General features: G+C 44.7%; 1 protein-coding gene across 19 annotated transcripts in view; it reads left to right on the top strand.

Moving 5' to 3' along the window:
- KALRN (kalirin RhoGEF kinase) overlaps positions 1-18,511 on the top strand; it is a 656,959-nt gene that overhangs the window by 252,858 nt on the left and 385,590 nt on the right. For all 19 annotated transcript variants that reach the window (XM_036353020.1, XM_036353029.1, XM_036353021.1 and 16 more), the window contains exon 6: positions 9,985-10,107. In XM_036353020.1, coding sequence (XP_036208913.1) covers positions 9,985-10,107 — 123 coding nt within the window. The remainder of the gene's footprint in view (positions 1-9,984; positions 10,108-18,511) is intronic.

Consider the following 18,511-nt stretch of genomic DNA (forward strand, 5'->3'; position numbering starts at 1 on the left):
GTTTGAGGACTGAGATAATGTGTGTGAAACTCACTGTGCAGAGCCTGACATGTATTTATTCTTGTAAGTTATCTGGAAGTTAAGGTTAAGGTTAGAGGGAACTCTGGAACAGAGGAAATTGTATGGGATTGAGGATCAGATGGGCACTAGATTCTAAATTTATCTCCATCTCTTACAAGCTGTATGATCTTTGGCAATTTACTTCCTTTTTTGTACGGAGTTTTCAGCATGTTTAAAATGGAATTAGCAATACCTTCTTTGTAGCATTATAAGGACTACACGAGATAATCTGCGGAGGTTCTTGGCACAGGGCCAGAACACATGAAATAGGAAATACTGTTTATGTTGTTGGAGTTGTGAGCCCAGTGCGTTTTCAGATGGATAGAACTTGATGAATAAAGGGCAGAGGACTGATGGTCAAGTCTTGAGGCTGTCACCATAAGGGTGTGGGGACAGGGAAAGAAGCTGGGAAGAGAAATGGAAGTAAGTTTGGTTAAATCAGTAGGAGTGAAGGATTGGTGTTTCTGTTGTTTTTGTCATGCTGAGACTAGACATGGTTTGTTGAGGAAGAGAATGACGTGTGTAAAAGCGCTGGTTCTGAGAGAAGTTAGTGTTGGTAGATTGTGAAAGCAGGAGGGAAGAGCTCATCATGTCTGCAGCCAGATGGCCTGCCCCTGCAAATGACCTTGTGAGAGGGCCAAAGAGAGGGTAGAATTTCAGGAAGGGCTGCATCAGGTCAAAGTGAAGGAGAAGTGGCTGAATGAAGAACTCAGAAAGGAGAAGATGTCAGCTTTCATTGTGGTTGCAGACTTAGGAAAGTAGTAAACGTAGGACATATTACAGGTTAAGGAGAAAGTGGATGGAGAGGAAACAAAGCAGCAGGGGCAGAGCACACTTCTGAAAGTTTGCTGATGACGGGAAGGATAGATGGAATGAAGGTCTGAGCACATTGGGTGGAGAAACAGAGTTAAGAGCATTAACATTGGAACAAGGCCTCCTGGGTTTGAATCTCAGCTCTGCCACTTATTAGCTGTGTGGCATTGGGCAAGTTAATTAACCTCTCTGTGCCTTAGTTTCCCAATCTGTAAAATGGGAAACTATATGTAAAGTGCCAGAACAATGCCTGGCACATAGTGAGCATTCAACAAACATTAGTTGCTGTCAACATTATTGTTGTTACCATTATCATGACTGCTGTTATTGAGAGAAACCGAAATGAGAAAGGAGACTGGAGAAAGGGAAGACAGGGAAAGGTACAATACTGTTGTATATATGGTTTGGAGTCTTCTTAGACTCCACTAAGTGTTCTGACTTACCAGACTCCCATGGGCCACCTTTGGCACAGACCTACTCAGGATGACATGAGATGGAACCATGGCTTATAGCAGGACAGGACAGACCTTGTGCAGTCCAGCTCAGGTTCAAGCAGACAAGATCCATGGAGGCAGAAGCTGCCATGGTTTAAAAACTCCATGTCCCACAGGAGCCAATACCTTTTGTAACAACTGCATTGGCACAGCTTCCGGGTCTCTGCAATGGACATGCCAGCTACAAGAGTCAACCCATTCAGGGAAGCCCAAGATATTGGGTCTCTATAGGTATTTATAGTTCGCTGTTAGTCCTTCCAATCAGGTACAGATTACCAATTGGGGGTGGGGGGTTGTTTAGTAATGTGTTGGCACATACTATCTTCGTCTGTTCCCAGGAAAACAGAACTAAGATGTTCACTGAAAATTAGATTATCATGCAGACGGGGAAAGGGTCTTGTTAATCCCTTGCTGACAGTGGGATGTTTACCTGTTTTGTAGAAAGACTGGGCCAGTTCTAGATGTGAGCAAAATGCTAGGAGGTTGGATCTCAGATTAGGGAATTTGGGTATGGATGGTGTAAGAAACATGGTTGGGGATACACATCATATCTACAGATCAGAGACACAGCCTGGTCTGTGAAACTGTTTGGTGACCTGGCTGATTCTGGGCTACAGTGATGAGGTCTCCCAGGTAACTGGGCTGAGCCATCCTCCTAAAGCAGCCAGTTTATGGTGAAAGATGAGAATGGCTTCTCTTTTATACAATATATTAAAATATGCCAGCTGGCATGCCAAAATCCTAAAGGGAAACAGAGCCCAGAGAATCTTACCTCAGTAGATATTTATTGGCAACTACAGTCTGTCGGGCACAAATCCCAACCACCTTTCCTATCTATAGATCCCAGTGGAAAGATGGTCTCTCCGTTCCCTTGGCCTGCAAGCCTTGCAAAATACAGAAGAGGCAAGTGTCAAATTCCCTTCAGACAAGAATTCTAGAAACTAGGTTCACATTTGGGGGTCCTTTATTTTTCCACTCTCTTTACCTCACTTTGGAAAACCAGGAAAGCCAATCTCAGGAGAGGGGATAATTGAAAACCAGGGTTGAAGGGGCTTAAGGTGATGAGCAGAACACACACACACACACACACACACACACACACACACACACACACACACGTCAGTCAGAGTTCATCTGGAAGCAGAATTGTAAAGTGGGGAAATTTGCTTTTGATTCCCACCCACTTTTCTTTTTAGGGCCTCTCTCCTTCTGTCTGGGACTCCTCCGCCACCCATTTCAGAATCTCATCCCTGGGTTGTTGCTCACAAAGGGCCTTGCTTTCCCACTGAGCTATTTCTTACTGAGCTATTTCTGTATTAGGATAAACTAATTCCAGGAGGAGTTGCAGGTGTAATGCTTTTAAATAGGAATCTCTCCTGAGTGAAAAACTGAGAGCCAAAGGGATTGAGTGCATAACAGTGAAAGGGTTGGGTTGTGTCAGAGAGGATGGGGAAGGGGAGAGTTTGGAAGCAAGGCAGAAGGGAGTGAGATCCCTGGGCAGACCACACAGGGAGGGCAGAAGAGCACCATGCCCTCAGGCAAAGCTCTGAGAGAGTGTACGGGTCTCTGAGTTCTGTGTGGGCAAGGGCACCCACACGGTCCCTGAGTGTGTATCAAGGTGGAGGCAGTGGGAGGACACAGGGTGCCCTGGCCTGTGCAGCACCCTGTGGTGGTTCTGGGGATGCCTCTCCGAGAGGGTTGGGCTGGGAATGTGTCCCTTTGAGCTGCAGGTGTGATTCCCATTAGCACATGGTGATTTCTCAGTGCGGTGAACCTACTGCAGCTCCAAATCCACACCTTTCATCTGTTTTGTGCTGTAAATGAAAACATTTGAGAAATGTGTGCAATAGAATATACTCTCTGTGGATTTTAAAATCTGCCAGGTATGTAGCACTGAACAAAGCATGAAGTCATTGTCTTGTTTGAATCTCACCACTACTCTGCTAAGGTCGAAATAGTGTAAATTGCCATCCCCATTTTACAGATGAGGGAACTGAGGTTCAGACTAGTAACCTCACGTGTCAGAGTTTATACAGCAGAATCTGCACTAGAACCCAGGTCTCCTGTGTGAAGCCTCTGTTCACTGCCCTCTAAAACACAGAATTTTATGGTAGAGTTGACTGCGCATCAAGGTTCCAGGCAAAGCAAGGTTTGCCTGCAAGGAGGTTCCTAGTACCTGCCCTTCAGGGTACAAGCTTGTATGGATGGGTCACTGCAGTGCATATGCAGGGGACAGGGTACACCCGTGATATGGGAATGTCCATATATCGGCAAAGAAAATCCATTGGTTGTCTTCTGTCCTCTTAGCTCATCAAACCTGAATATGAGCAACTTAAAAACCAATATAATCTATAATTACAGACAGTAAAAAAATACTAACAGTAGGTGGTAAGGTGGTTTGAAAGTTGAAAGTCTAAATCAGACGCTATTGCTAAATTTGGCAAATGAGGACAACAAGCCCAAGATTCTGATTTAATATCTTTGTTCTATGAAATAGTTTATGCTTCACTAAAAACAGAACAGAACAATAATGACCTTTTAGCTATCCCCATCATTCAAAGAAAAGGGGAAAAAGGTTCCTTGTTATTTTCCTAATTTACATTTAAATAGATTATTTTTATCATTTGTTATATTGTAAGAATCAGATTTTTACATTTTCAATGAATTTTAGCCAGCATAAAAAATTATTTAGCTTAGTTAAAAGCAAAACATTAAAAATAAAAAAATTTTAAAAACCCAAGTAGCTTATATGTAATATCTGTCTTCTTAATTAGACAAAACTATCTTGGCTTCCAAACGAAGAGATAAAATTTCATTATTTAGACATGAACTTTCCTCTTAGAGGAATTTTGTTGTTATATTACATTTTATTGAACCTACCATTTGTAGCTTCTCAAAAAGAACAAAAAAAAAGAAAAAGAAAAAGCAAGATCAAAGTGTTTGAAACCACTGTAGAGATATTTTCTTTAAATCTTTGGGTCAGTCTAGTTCAAGTGTCTTCCAGAGGGCCCAATTCAAACAGAATAAATCATAAAATGTTCTAGCTGGAAGCAGGCTTAGAAAGGGTCAGTTTGTCTAGAGAGAGCAACCTAAGAGCCTGTGGCCAGCTCGCTCCTCATTCATTCATTCACAAGTGTTTATTGAGAGAAGTGGGACTGTTTGAACTAGGCACTGCTGGGGCAGGGGTGAGGGGAGAGGAGGAGGCTGGGTGTTGGAGTTATTGACCCCATGTGAGGGACAGCACCTTACTTCAGTGAAGCCCCACAGTGTCCAGAGGGCTGCCTGGTGAAGGGTAACTGCCCCGTGGAGCTCAGCAGAATGGAGAGGGTAGGCAGTGTCCCGAGAGCCTGGTTCAGCAGGCACTCAATGAATGTGCATTGGGTGGAATGAATGAATTCTAGGTCCTGGGCTTCACTCCCCTGCCCTTCTTTCCCATATATAAAGTGGGCCTGATGGGTGCAGTGAGATGAAGTATGCAAATGGACATTCTGAACTCTTAACACACCAAACAAGTGTCAAGGCTTTGATGAAGAAGCTGCCTTCCTCTGGCTATCGGCAAATGTCAGTTTTCCCATTGAGATGCTTTTATTCACAACTTTAAAAATGTAAGGTGTAGTGATGAATATGGGTTCTGATCCAGGAGACTCAATAAAACTGTTTTTATTGTGAATGGAAAAAATACGTTCTATAGTTTCTAAGTTGAGCTGATTATCAACCAGGATGCTTACCTCCATTCTGAGAACCACTTATTCCTTGCAAATGAGAAGTCCAGAAATGAAGAGACTTGCCCATAGTCTTATGGGTAATTAGCGAGAGAGCCAGGCTTGGAACCAGCCATCTTCATCCTACTTGACTGCACACGTGCACATGAGTGCGCGTGCACACACACACACACACACACACACACACATGCATGCATACATATCCTCTCTCTGCAGTCAGTTCCACTGAATGTAATAGGAATAAAAATGAGCCTTGCAGACAGCCAAGCTTGCAAGGGTGAGGATTGTATACCATTACACAACAGATTCAGGCCCAGAGCAGACTTGAGATAGTCCCTTAGCAAACAGCCATGGTAGAGAGACCCTAATTCCTGATATCACATGGTACCATCTAGTCCCCAGAGCAGGTCTTTTTCTCTCTGCCTTAGATGTGTGTCACCTCTTTGGAACGCTGCCTTCAACACAGCTGAACTTTCCCAGAATGCCCCGCCCCTGGAGAGCAGCTTGTGTGCTCAAATGCGGAATGCAGAATGGGGTGGAATGGCATGGGCTCAGACCCATTCTGTGAGAAGCCCATTCAAAGAGGTGCACAGTCCCTCTGGTACTCTCCGCTCTGGCATGCCTTTCAATTCACATTTCTTACTGCTTTCTACTCTAACTGGCCTGTGTCCAGCTCTCATTGGTTTGCAGTACAGCAGAGACCTGGCTCTGGGCCAGCTAATCATCTGGAGCTAGCACATTACTCCTCTGCTTATTTGCATATATAAATAGCATTTAAGAGAAAATTCAGGGAAGGTCACTGTTCGGCCACTGGGATAGTCAAGAATGTATGTGGAGTGAGGTCTTTTCATCACAAATTCCAAGGACTTCAGGCACGGCAGATTTTCATTTACTCTATTGATTCTTTTGTCAGTAAGGAAAACAGATGAGAAATTATTTTAAAATTAGAGGCCCAGTGCACGACATTCGTGCACTGAGTGGGGGTTGGAGAGGGAGGGGTTCCCTCGGCCTAGCTTGTGCCCTCTCCCAGTCCAGGACCCTCAGGGGATGTCTGACTGCTGGCTTAGACCCGCTCCCCATGGGCCAGCAGTCAGACCTCCCCCGAGGGGTCCTTAGCGCTGCTGCGGAGGCAGGCCGCTGCATTCTCCAGCCGTCAGCCCAGCTTGTGGCTGAGCTGCACTGGCCACCTGTGGGAGTGCACTGGCCACCAGGGGGCAGCTCCTGCATTGAGCGTCTGCCCCTGGTGGTTGGTGTGTGTCATAGCAATCAGTCATTCCGCCATTAGGTCGATTTGCATATTACCCTTTTATTATATAGGACAGCCAGAAGTGATCCAAGGAATTTGAAAGGGAGAATTATTCCAACTCATGCACCTTTGCCTTCAGAGCTGATGTTTTTATACCTAAGTGTGAGTTGTCACATCCTCAATGTCTCTCTCCTGACCTCCAGACACGTAAATCTAATTGCTCATGGGGCACCTCCAGGTGAAATTCTCAAAAGCCTCTCAAACCCAGCACATCTAACACTGAACCCACTGCCTCTCCATCCCACCTCACCCCCAGCCTCTTACCCTCCACTTTAGGTAGCACCTGTGGTGGCAACTTTTCTTTAAGGACCCAGGGCACCAGGCCAGACACCTGGCTGTTCTCCTAAGCTCTTCCTTGCCCTCCCTCCCCAAACAATAGTGAGCCCTCAAGTCGGCCCACTTCTCTGACTCCACTGCCACTAACCTAATCCAGGTCTCCAGGTTCTCACCCTCTCTCACCAGGATTGCTGGAACAGCCTCCCAACTATACTCTGCCCCATCTCCCCTCTCCATTCCACATCACACACTCACATTACACCTTACTGTTCAACTTAAAACCCTCCACTGACAATCTTGCTGCCCACAGAATATGGTCCAGGTTTTTTTGAAGCCTGTGTCCAGGGCTTTTCATGGTCAGCATCCCATCCACCTTCCCAGCCATATCATCTCCACATATTAGGTTCCAGAAGCACAGATGTGGTGTTTCAGATCCCTGGGCACACTGGGCTGCCCCCCAGTTCTGTCCCTTTGATCTCTCCTTTGCCTGGAGCTTCCATCCTACTCATCTTCACTTGGCTAATTCCTACCTGAGTGAAGGCTCACTCAGGTGTCACCTGCTCTGGGAAGCCTTCTCTGTTCATCAACAAGGGTGGGTGCTACCTTTGATAGACTGTATTGACCTTTATCTTGATTTATTTTCCGAGTTGTGATTTTAATCAAGTCATATGCCAAGTTGTACTAACAATGTTTCTGAGTCCATGTCTGCTTTAAGCCACTAAAATTTAAGAACCACATTGTAGTCATTTTGCCTTTTGTTGACATGGACAGTACCTAGCACACAGCTAGTGTCCCTTAAGTGTTGGTTGAATGTAACTGAAAAAGTAAATTCACTTTCCATTTAAAAGGAGGATGTGGAGAAAAGGGAACCCTCTTGCACTGCTGTAAAAGGTAATGCAAACTGGAGCAGCCACTGTGGAAAACAGTATGGAGTTTCCTCAAACAATTAAAAGTGAAACTGTCTTTTTGACCCAGCGATCCGACTTCTGGGAATATATCCTAAGACTCCTGAAACACCAATCAGAAAGAATATATGCACCCCCCCCCATATTTGTAGCAGCACAATTTACAATAGCTAAGATCTGGATCTGGAAATAGCCCAAGTGCTCATCAGTAGATAAATGGATAAAAAAGCTGTGGTACGTTTACACAATGGAATACTATGCAGCTGTAAAAAGAAGAAACTCTTACCATTTGCAACAGCATGGGTGGACCTGGAGAGCATTATGCTAAGTGAAATAAGCCAGTCAGAGAAAGATAAGTATCACATGATCTCCCTCATATATGGAATCTAGGAACAAAATAAATAGATGGACAAAATAGGTCCAGAAGTATGGATGCATGGAACAAACTGACAGATCACAGAGGGGAGGATGTTGGAGGGGATGGGAAGAGATTAACCAAAGAACATAAATGCATATATGCATAACCCCTGGATGCAGACAGTAGTGTGGGGAAGGTCTGGGATAGGGTAGGGGTTGGGTGGAAGGGGGCAAAAGGAAAACGGGGGACATCTGTAATATCGTCAACAATAAAAATAAATATCATAGACACAAACAAGGTGGTGAAGGCCTTGGGGGTAGAGGGGGTAGGAGAGGGCAATGGGGGGGAAAGGGGGACATATGTAATGCTTTCAACAATAAAGATTTACTTAAAAAATAAGAATAAATAAAATACAAATAAATAAAATAAAAAAATGAAAGGAAATAATGAGGCTATGGTTGTGCTTCCAGGAAAGCTGGCAGGGCCTTTGCAGCTTCTCCAGCCTGCACCTGTGCTCAGCTTCTGCAGCTGAGCTGCAGCCTTGCCCATCACAAACCACACAGCGCCCGTTCCAAGTAGAGCAGAGCTCTTCTGCAAAGGTGTCACACCTCTCCTAGCTGTGTCATTTGACTGATCCTGGCAGAGAATTTCAGAAAATCCAACTTAAATAGGCTTGAATCTTAGAGGGGATTTCTTAGAGGTACTAAGGAAGTCCAGGGACAAAGTAGGGCTCTGCCTCTGTTTCCTGCCATTATTTTGGCTACACGTTTTATCTGCCCATTGGCTTCACACTCAAGAGTAGTAATTTTAGGCTCAGGGTCACAGTGACAGTATCAGAGGAAGTGAGGTTATAGCTAAAGAACTAGGGTGCTGTTTTCCCAGAAACTTCCCCTCAGGCTTTATTGTACTGAATTGGATAACATTCCTATTTCTGAGACAATCCCATTGACCAGGAAATGGTACACTGATTGGCTTAGATCTGGTGTCTGAGGAGGGATTCCCTTTAGAATGATCAGGCCCTTCTCTGGAGCTGGGTTCTGTTCAGTGACCTTTAAAGCATGTGACTGCCTGAGAGAAGCCTAAATGAAAAACAGGGTACAGAGCTAGGGGAAGGAAATAGCTCGATGCCCGCTGTTCCAAATGGAACTCACTGTGCCCTTAAAATCTTCTTCTGGTTCCTGATGGGTGATAGTAGAAACCCTGTACTTGTGAGTCCATGGAGCTACATGAAAGTTCAGTTCAGAGTCAATTCAACACAGTGTGTGGTTGGTCACTGCCTACATGACATGTTAGTATGCCCTGTTGCTTTCCATAGGTTTTCTCCCCTCTAGTGGGGCAGTAGGGAATAGGTCAAGTCTCCCAGCTCCCAGCTTGCCCCCTCATCACCTGTCCCTAAAGCAGTGGTTCTCAACCTTCCTAATGCTGCGACCCTTTAATACAGTTCCTCATGTTGTGGTGACCCCCAACCATAAAATTATTTTCATTGCTACTTCATAACTGTAATTTTGCTACTGTTATGAATCATAATGTAAATATCTGATATGCAGGATGTATTTTCATTGCTACAAATTGAACATAATTAAAGCATAGTGATTAATCACAAAAACAATATGTAATTATATATGTGTTTTCCGATGGTCTTAGACGACCCCTGTGAAAGGGTCATTCGACCCCCAAAGGGGTCGCGACCCACAGGTTGAGAACCGCTGCCCTAAAGCATGCATGGGGCCTTTTTGCGGCTTTCTACAAGTTTCTTCAAAGGGGAAGTAACTAGGGATAGTAAATAGCTTTCACCCCATCTTCCTGATTCACTTACTCTTTGTCTGTTAGGCTCTGTAGAGAAATGCAGAGGCCAATGGTGGGCCCTTCTGCTGAAAGTGAAACCAGAAAACCTACGTAACCAGGCTGTGGACCACCCTGTTCTGCAAGGGATGACTCGTCCTCACTGAGAACCAGAAGGAGGGTTTTATTCCTTCTGGTAGTTCTGAAAGCTTTGCACTCTTGGCCCCATGACCCTTCTGATTAATCTGTATGATCTTGTCTCCTCTAGATGTTCGACTGGATAAGCCACAACAAGGAGTTATTCCTCCAGAGCCATACGGAGATTGGAGTCAGCTACCAGCACGCTCTGGACCTCCAGACGCAGCACAATCACTTCGCCATGAACTCCATGGTGAGCAGGAGAGTAGTGAGGGAGGGGGCTGGGGGGAGGATGAGAAGGGGTAGGAACAGGCTTCCAACCTGACCAAAGGACTTATATGCATGCGTATTAGCATAATCAATGGACACAGACACTGGGGCAGTGTGGGCTTGCCTGGGCTGGGAAGGGATCGGGGATAGGGTCAATTAGGGGAAAAGTAGACATATGTAAAACTTTAGACAATAAAAAAAAGGACGAGGAACTCTGAATGTACGGATCCTGTAGCATCCTGTTTGCCAGGATAGGGACATGTGGTCAGCCAGCTATTCTGTAGTAGATTATGGCCCCATTTCTGCCTCCAACCTTGCTCTACAAGGTGAAAGAAATGTGCTAGGGTTGTAGAAGGCATCGGCTTAGTGCAAGACTAGAAGGGAGAGTCACCATTCTGTGATGCAACCTACTAGCATGTGTGAGTCTCTGAGCTGGGATGGTGAAGGACCTCGGCTGTGGCACATTGAAATGGTTGAGTGAATTGGGGCTGTTTAGACCAGAGAAGAGGAGCTTAAAGGGACATGCAATTACTGCCTTAGATATGCGAAGGACCTCCTTGGAAAGAGAGGGTAGAATTGCTTTGTGTTGGTCTTGGAGGCACAGGGTCTGGGACATGGCAGTTGGGAGGAGGCAGGACAGGACTCAGGGTCGGGGGTGGGAATGCATTGGGAGTTAGTGAGCTCCCCATCATGGGGGGTGTTCAAGCATACCCTGAATTTGGAGAGGGATATTACCTAGCTGTGTGGCCATAGGGAATTTATCTCTCTGTGCTTCAATTTCTTCGTCTGTAAAATGGAAATAATAGCTACCTTATAGAATTGTAAGGATTCAGTGAGTTTATTGTGAGGTGGTTGGAGCTGTGACTGGTACATAGTAAGTTATCAGCAATTATAGGTATGACGATTATGATGATGATGAAGATGATGGTGATGATATAGGAGTCTAGTTCAGATAACACCTGTGATGCCTCATAAAACAAGTACTTTAGGATATTATTTTCCCCATGTGGTCACTCCAAGAAACTTCATTTCAAAATCTTGTCTGCCCCTTGAGCCCATGTATTATATTTGAAATACCTGCAACCTAACTGTGCCTCTCTCTCCCCCTTGCCAGCTCTTCCTACTTGTACTACTGATCCGTAAGAATAGGTCCCGCATTCATATATCTGAACACCAAGGGCACCTTATCATTTCAGCTGGGGATGCTGACAGGGGAGCAAGCGTTAGAGAAACATAAACATAGAGGATCACGGAGGCCAGGAAGGCAGAGAATTTCATTTTCTACCAGGTTGCATTAAACATGCTCCACACTGGACGTAATGTCCTGAAGAAGAAATAGTTCTGGCCTCCGGTTGTTCAGTGTCTAGCTGGGGAGATAACTCAGCCAGTCATGCCGCAGCTTGGCATGTGCCGTGATGATATGCTGAGTTAACGTGAAAAACCTTAAAATCTCAGTGGTTGAAGACAACAGGGGTTGATTTCTTGCTCCTGCCACATGCTCATCACTGGCTAACTAGAGCTCTGCTCATCACAGTCACTCAGCAACCCAGGCGGATGGAGCAGCCACCGTCTTAGACACTGCCAGTCGGTCTCACCAGACAAAATAGCCAAGCCCACACTGGCTCTGCAACCATTCACCTCAAAGTGGCATTCCACTTCCACCCGTATTTCCATAGCCAACTCCAGTCTCACAGCCACATCTCACTTTGTGGGTGGAAATGTATAGTCATGTCACGTGTTGGGGAGGAGAGAGTCAGACATTTGGAAATATCCCTAATGCCCAGCACAGGGAGCCACTGCAGGATGTAAGGTAGAGATGAACATCATGAGATTTGCTTAGAAAGATAACTCAGACTGCAGAATAGGAGGCTGTGAATCTAGGCAGGGAAAAACATCAACATTGATTTTTTTTATCAGGTTTGGCCACAGCAGTCTTGTGTCTTCAGCGTAAATGTAAAGACTCATTGCCTTCGAACTAGACTCCTATAATTATATCTCATCCCTGGCTCACTTGAGTCACAGAGGAGCAAAGCAATTGATCACAGGTGATTAAGGACGTGAACTCAAATCTAGTCAAGCCTGATTATCTGTGCGCCTGGTGGATTTCCCCTGGTGAATTTTACGGATTCTGTGCCAGAATCTTTGTGTCACCCATCTGCCTGGCCCTAAAGCAGACACACTCATTTTAATAAGAAGCAAAGACAGACATAATTAGGGAGGTAAGTCTGCCACGGAGCCCCTCACAACAGTGAACTACAAAGCTAAATAGAAGAGCCTTTGGTTTTGAATGATCTGTACCACGGCTCATCTCTGTTAATGTGGATAGCTGAGAGCTAGTGGCACATCAAAAACCTTTCCTCAGACGAATTCACTTTTGAAGTCTCCATATTCAGTACAAAAATGAGGGAGAAAATTTACTGAAGGGAAACATCTTTTGGAGTTGGGAGAGAAGGAAGAAGAGGTTTAATATACATCAGCCAATTAGCCTATTCCAGCCCGTCTCAAAGTCTCCCACCCCCTGAAGAACGCAGCACTGGGAGGCCGTTGCCTGATTGGGCTGGGTCTCCTCGCTGGCTGCAGGGCAAGGGAAGGGAAGTCCCAGGGTTGTTTGGTCAAATTGCCTGGGCACCTGTGCTTTATAAACACAGCCCGTGCTGTTGTTACAGGTTTGTTATTAAAAAGAACTCCCACAAAGAGGGATGTCAGCTTCCCAAACAGGTGAAAGGAGGGAATTACAGACTCCTTTTCTCTGGCCTGAGTGATGGATGTTGCTGCCAAGAAGCAGATGAATACAAACAGCTACTGCTGGAGCCCAGTGGCTACAGGAATGACCAGTTAGTCACACGGGGACGTGAGAATGTGGATTGGTCCGTAAATTCACAGAGGCACTTCTGTTTCTGTTCTTAGAAGTTATGCACACACTATACACACAGCCACACATCCTTCCCCGTAAAGGTACGTGCAGGTAGCATACTTTGTTTTAGGCCACATGTGAGTTCTTTGGTATTGAATCCTGTTTTATAACTGAAGAAGGCCAGTGATTTCTTACCTTTTGGGGAGGTCACAGACCCCTTTAAAATCTAATGAAGGTGGTGGGTCTTCTCCCCAGAGAAATGAACAATGTTTTTTAGATAATTTCAGGGACTTCAAGGGAATCCTAAAGCCTGTCAATCAGCCTCCCCAATTTAAAATCCCAAGAACCTAATGACTTTATTCGCATGTCCCACAAATAATTAAGGATCAGACATTGTGCTGGATGTGGGGCATATAGTAGTGAACAAACAGAGACGGTCTGTTCCATGGAGATTCCAGTGGGGAGACAGATGTGAAATATATAATCTAATATAAAACATAATTAAAACCATAAGTTTTATGTTGGAAGAGTAAGGGCCGCTATAGTAGAGTATAACAAAAGAGGCTCAATTTAAGTGAGGGGAGGTGTCTTTTTCAATCAATAATAAGTACCAATTTGCTCATTGTTCATTCATTGATAGTAATTGATGATCTGTGAATTAACTATATAATCTACCAAAGAACTTAGAATTTAAAGAAGCCCTGGGTATATTGTTTTGTAAATTAAAATGATCAATTTACAATTTATGTTTTCTAAGATTTGTTTTCATATGTCTAGTATTATATATTGGTTAATTAAAGACGCAACTCCAGTTAAGGTGACCATTACTGAGAAATAATTACATATCATTAAATCATGGAGGAAAAATCAGAAATTTCCTAAATTTTATTCTGAATTGGTACCGATAAAGGCTATCAGTTATTAATATGGCAAGAGTGTGGGAGGGACACCCTACTGACTAAGGTATGTGAGGAACTCTAAAAGAAAAAGGTTAAAATTGGTTAATTTTTGGCTTTTTGTCTAACATATTTTTTTTTTTGCAGTTCCCACAGGGGAATCCTAGTCTTTTGATCTTTAAAAAATAAGTGATAATAATAATCCACCTACTAAGCCCGGTAGGAAATAGGAAAATGTTCCCTGGCTTCTTATAGTGCCTCAGAAAGCCAGGTTTCTTGCGTTCCCTGGAGCCTCCCTCTTGTTTAATTATGCCTTCTGTTGTGGAAGCCCTTACCACAGCTTCTTCTCCCGAGTGTGGCCTTCTCTAATGGGACTGTGGGCAGATGGAATAGGGTCGGGTTGTAATACGCAACAGAACAATCATTTAGCCATCCAGTTCTAGTTCTTTATGAAAGAGTCACAGGAGTACATGCAAACATAACACAGCCTTATTTACAATTTTAATTAGCCAGTTCTTTGGGAAAAATAAATTGCTAATGGTTTCTGTCTAGAATTTTAAAATATGAAATAATACTCACTTTCCGCTAGTACGATGAGGAGGAGTCACATTAGTGATGACCATGTGCAGCTAGGCAGCAGGAATCCTATCTGCTGCAGCATGTTTGATAGCTGCTTTCATCCTATTAATTTTCTCACCAGGGGCACATATTGCCACTTGATGGTGTGCAAATCAGCTCAATTGCAGCAGGGCCTGTGGTGCACTCTCTGTTTTGAAGGATGGTTACAAATGGTAGCAGCACCAAAGAAAAGTCAGATCTGGTGCAAGAGAAATAGGACTCTGAGGCAAGTTTCCTGACCCCAATCTGAGAAGCCTTGCTCTGGAGTCCTCTGTCATCTTTGATTCGTGGCAGCCCTAAACCATGATTCTGAAGCACTTCCCCTCCCCCAAATAAGCAGCACTTCCTATAATGAGACTATTTTTAAATTTTGGTGTGTAAAAACACACACACACACACACACACACGCTATTGTGATGTTCAAGTAGCCAGCATTTGACCCTGCCATAGTTGCAAAGCTCCATTGTAAACATAGAATCCATCAGAAAAAAAGAGGAGGGCATCAATCTTATCTGGCGTGTGTTAGTCTTTTTAATATAATTTTTTTCAAAGAATCATGTAGCGAGTTTTCTAAAACTGCAGATTTCCTTTTAGCTTCTACCCCAGTCCTAGAAAATTGTAATTTCTGGGGGATAGGGCCCTACGAACCTATATTTTTAACAAGCTCCCCAGGTGAATTATATGCACATTAAGGTTAGAGAATTGTTGTTCTGTGGATATCTATACAGATAAAATAGATACTCACTAAAATAAAGTATCACAACTTCTGAAAGACAGTCCACTTCCAGCAGCATAGCATGAGGAACTCCACAGATCGGCTTGCCAGTGGGACTAGTGAAAATTATATTAAAAAACTTAAAGTCTCTGGAAATGGTCCTACGTGCATATAGCAAATGAAGGAACACTTATTCAAGAAAATCTACTGAGCCTCAATAAGAACAATGAGTCTGTGGTATTTGAACCAAGACCCATACCCTCCCTTTCCCATCCCAGCTCAGTAACATAGAAACTCTAGACCAGTGGTCAGCAAACTGCGGCTCGCGAGCTATATCCGGCTCTTTGGCCCCTTGAGTGTGGCCACGAAGTTTCAATTGCACTGTACGTGTGTGCCCACACATGGTATTTTGTGGAAGAGCCACACTCAAGGGACTGCAGTTTGCTGACCACTGCTCTAGACTATTGCAACCAAGGTCACAGGGCTCTCTTTCTCCCTAAGCTCCCAGTTGAAGGATTGTCTTTCCAGATTGTCTTTCCTGCTCCAAGCTCCCTGTTGCTACAGCTAAGTTCTGGGTGAGTGTGGCCAAGAGCTGGGAACTACTTCTGCCTAGTCCCCATTCATGGAACAGAGGCTCTAACATGGGTACAACACTGCTGAGAATTCTAAGATCCCAATTGCCCTCGCCCCAGCTGGTAATGGAGCCATGCTGGGAGAGACAAGGCAAGAAGACCTGAGGGTACTCTCCCCCTCCCCTGAGAGTTCAGCTCCTAAAGCGGGGATATCGCTCAGGGAAGCATGCTATTTCCCTAATGCCAGCACCAGAGCCATGGCTCAGAGATTTTTGCCTGGAGGTAGAAATAAACTGTAGTACAGAGAGTGCCAAATCTTTTCCCAAAGATACTACTTCATTTGCACCACAGAGTGGATTAGTTCAAAACAACAGCAAAATGCCCATAGGGAGTCCCTGGTGAAAGGCAATTGGGAGAAGATTGGTAGAGTTGTTGGAGATATAGGATAAATGGTGGGCATGCTAGTTTACCACGGAGAACTGGGGGAAGAGACCACCTGGGACCGAACAGTTCTCAAGTACTGACCTCAGAAACTGTCTCTTCAGCCCTAGCTGGTTTGGTTCAGTGGATAGAGTGTCGGCCTGTGGACTGAAGGGTCCTGGGTTCGATTCCAGTCAAGAACACATGCCCGAGCTGTGGGTTCGATCCCCAGTGAGGGGCATGCAGAAGGCAGCCAATTAATGATTCTTGGTCATCATTGATCTCTCTCTCTCTCTCTCTCTCTTTCTCTCTCTCTCTTCTCTCTGAAATCAATAAAAAAATATATATTAGAAACTATTGCTTCAAAGGAGCCCACATTTGATTGGGCAAGACTGTGGAGGAATTTATGTCCCAGGACACTCTTGAAAACAACAATCAGCTGGAAATTAGTGGAATTTAACAGCTGGGGATAGTTGGTGGGGCGGGGGGGGGGGGGGGGAGGGAAGAGAAAGTTAAAAGTTAAAGAGAGCACTGCCCAGGCCACTTCACCCCAGGGTGACTGGCACACAGAAGGCTGCACCTCCGAAGGAGCAGCATCATAGGTTCCACTGGGGGCGCTGAGGTGGAAATAAAACTTCCCCAAAACAATCCAGCCAGTTACTAAACAAATAAGCAAGGAAATAACAAGCCCTGAGGGGAAGGGGGAGGGAAAGGACCAGTAACCAGAAATGCCACAATATAATATCTAAAATGTCTAGTTTCCATCAAAAACTATAAGACTTGCAAAGAAACAGAAAAGTATAACAGGTGGGTGGGGGAAACAGATAAAAGGCAGACAAGACCAAACTGCCTGTGAGAGCCACTAGATGCCAGATTTAACAAGGATGTCAAAGTAGCTATTATAAATGTTTTTGTTTTGTTTAAAAAAACCACACTAAAGGAATTCATGATTTAAAAAATAAAGGAAGGTATGATAACAATGTCTTGTCAAACATAGAATATGAGTAAAAAAGATAGAAATTATAAAAAAGAACCAAAAGGAAAAATGCAATCATAGAAATAAAAATTCACTGGAGAAGCTCAACAGTAGATTTGAACTGGCAGAAGAAAGAATTAGCAACCTTTAAAATAGATCAATAGAAATCACTCAATCTAAAGAACAGAGAGGAAACAGATGAGGAAAAATGAACAGAGTCTTGGAAAAATATGGGACACATTAAAGGTATCATCATATGTATACTAGGAGTACCAGAAGGAGAGGAGAGAGGGAGAAAGGAGCAGAAAAAATATTAAAAGAAATAATGGCTGAAATCTTCTAAATCTATACTAATAAAAGCCTAGGTGGTCCTCGTGCCCTCGTGTGCGACATTGTCACAAGATGGCCACCACCAGTTGGCTGCCACAAGATGGCCGCATGCATAGCAGAGGTGGGGCCTGGTGGCCGCTCCACGCAGTGAGGCCTGGGGGTCCCACGGCTCCACGTGGCATGGAGGAAGCCGGTCCCGGCGTCCCTGCCACCCCGCGCGCGGAGGAGGCGGGTCCTGTTGGAGGAGGCAGGTCGCGGCAAGGGAGGATAATTGTGGGTGGTCAGGCTGGCGGGGAGGGCAGTTGTGGGTGATCAGGCTGACAGGGGAGGGCAGTTGTGGGAGATCGGGCCGGCAGGGGAGGGCAGTTGTGGGAGATCGAGCCGGCAGGGGAGGGCAGTTGTGGGAGCAGGGGAGCAGTTAGGCATCAATCAGGCTGGCAGGGGAGCAGTTAGGGGGCGATTAGGCTGGCAGGCAGAAGCGGTTAGGGGGCAATCAGGTAGGCAGGCAGGCAGGCAAGTGGTTAGGAGCCAGAGGTCCCGGATTGTGAGAGGGATGTCTGACTGCCAGTTTAGGACATCCCCCGAGGGGTCCCAGATTGGAGAGGGTGCAGGCCGGGCTGAGGGACACCCCCCACCTTGTGCACGAATTTTGTGCACCGGGCCTCTACTGTATTAGAAAACATTAGTGAATGCAGCTGGGAAACTTAAGGAACTCAAACGAGGATACATCTAAAGAGATCCATAAATAGACACATCATAGTAAAAACACTGAATGCCAGACAGAAGTAAATCTTGAAAGCAGCAAGAGGAAAGTGATTGTTACAGGGAATCCCAATAATATTAATAGTTGTCATCAGAAACAGTGGAGCCCAGAAGGAAGTGGGAATATTCAAAGTGCTTAAAGGAAAAAAACTGTCAACCAAGAGTTTGATAATACAGCAAGTTTCTTTCAAATATGAAGTGAAATATGCCTTAGCCAGTTTTTCTCAGTGTTTAGAGTACCAGC

This window comes from Myotis myotis, unplaced genomic scaffold (assembly GCF_014108235.1).
Source record: "Myotis myotis isolate mMyoMyo1 unplaced genomic scaffold, mMyoMyo1.p scaffold_m19_p_2, whole genome shotgun sequence".
Classification (NCBI taxonomy): domain Eukaryota; kingdom Metazoa; phylum Chordata; class Mammalia; order Chiroptera; family Vespertilionidae; genus Myotis; species Myotis myotis.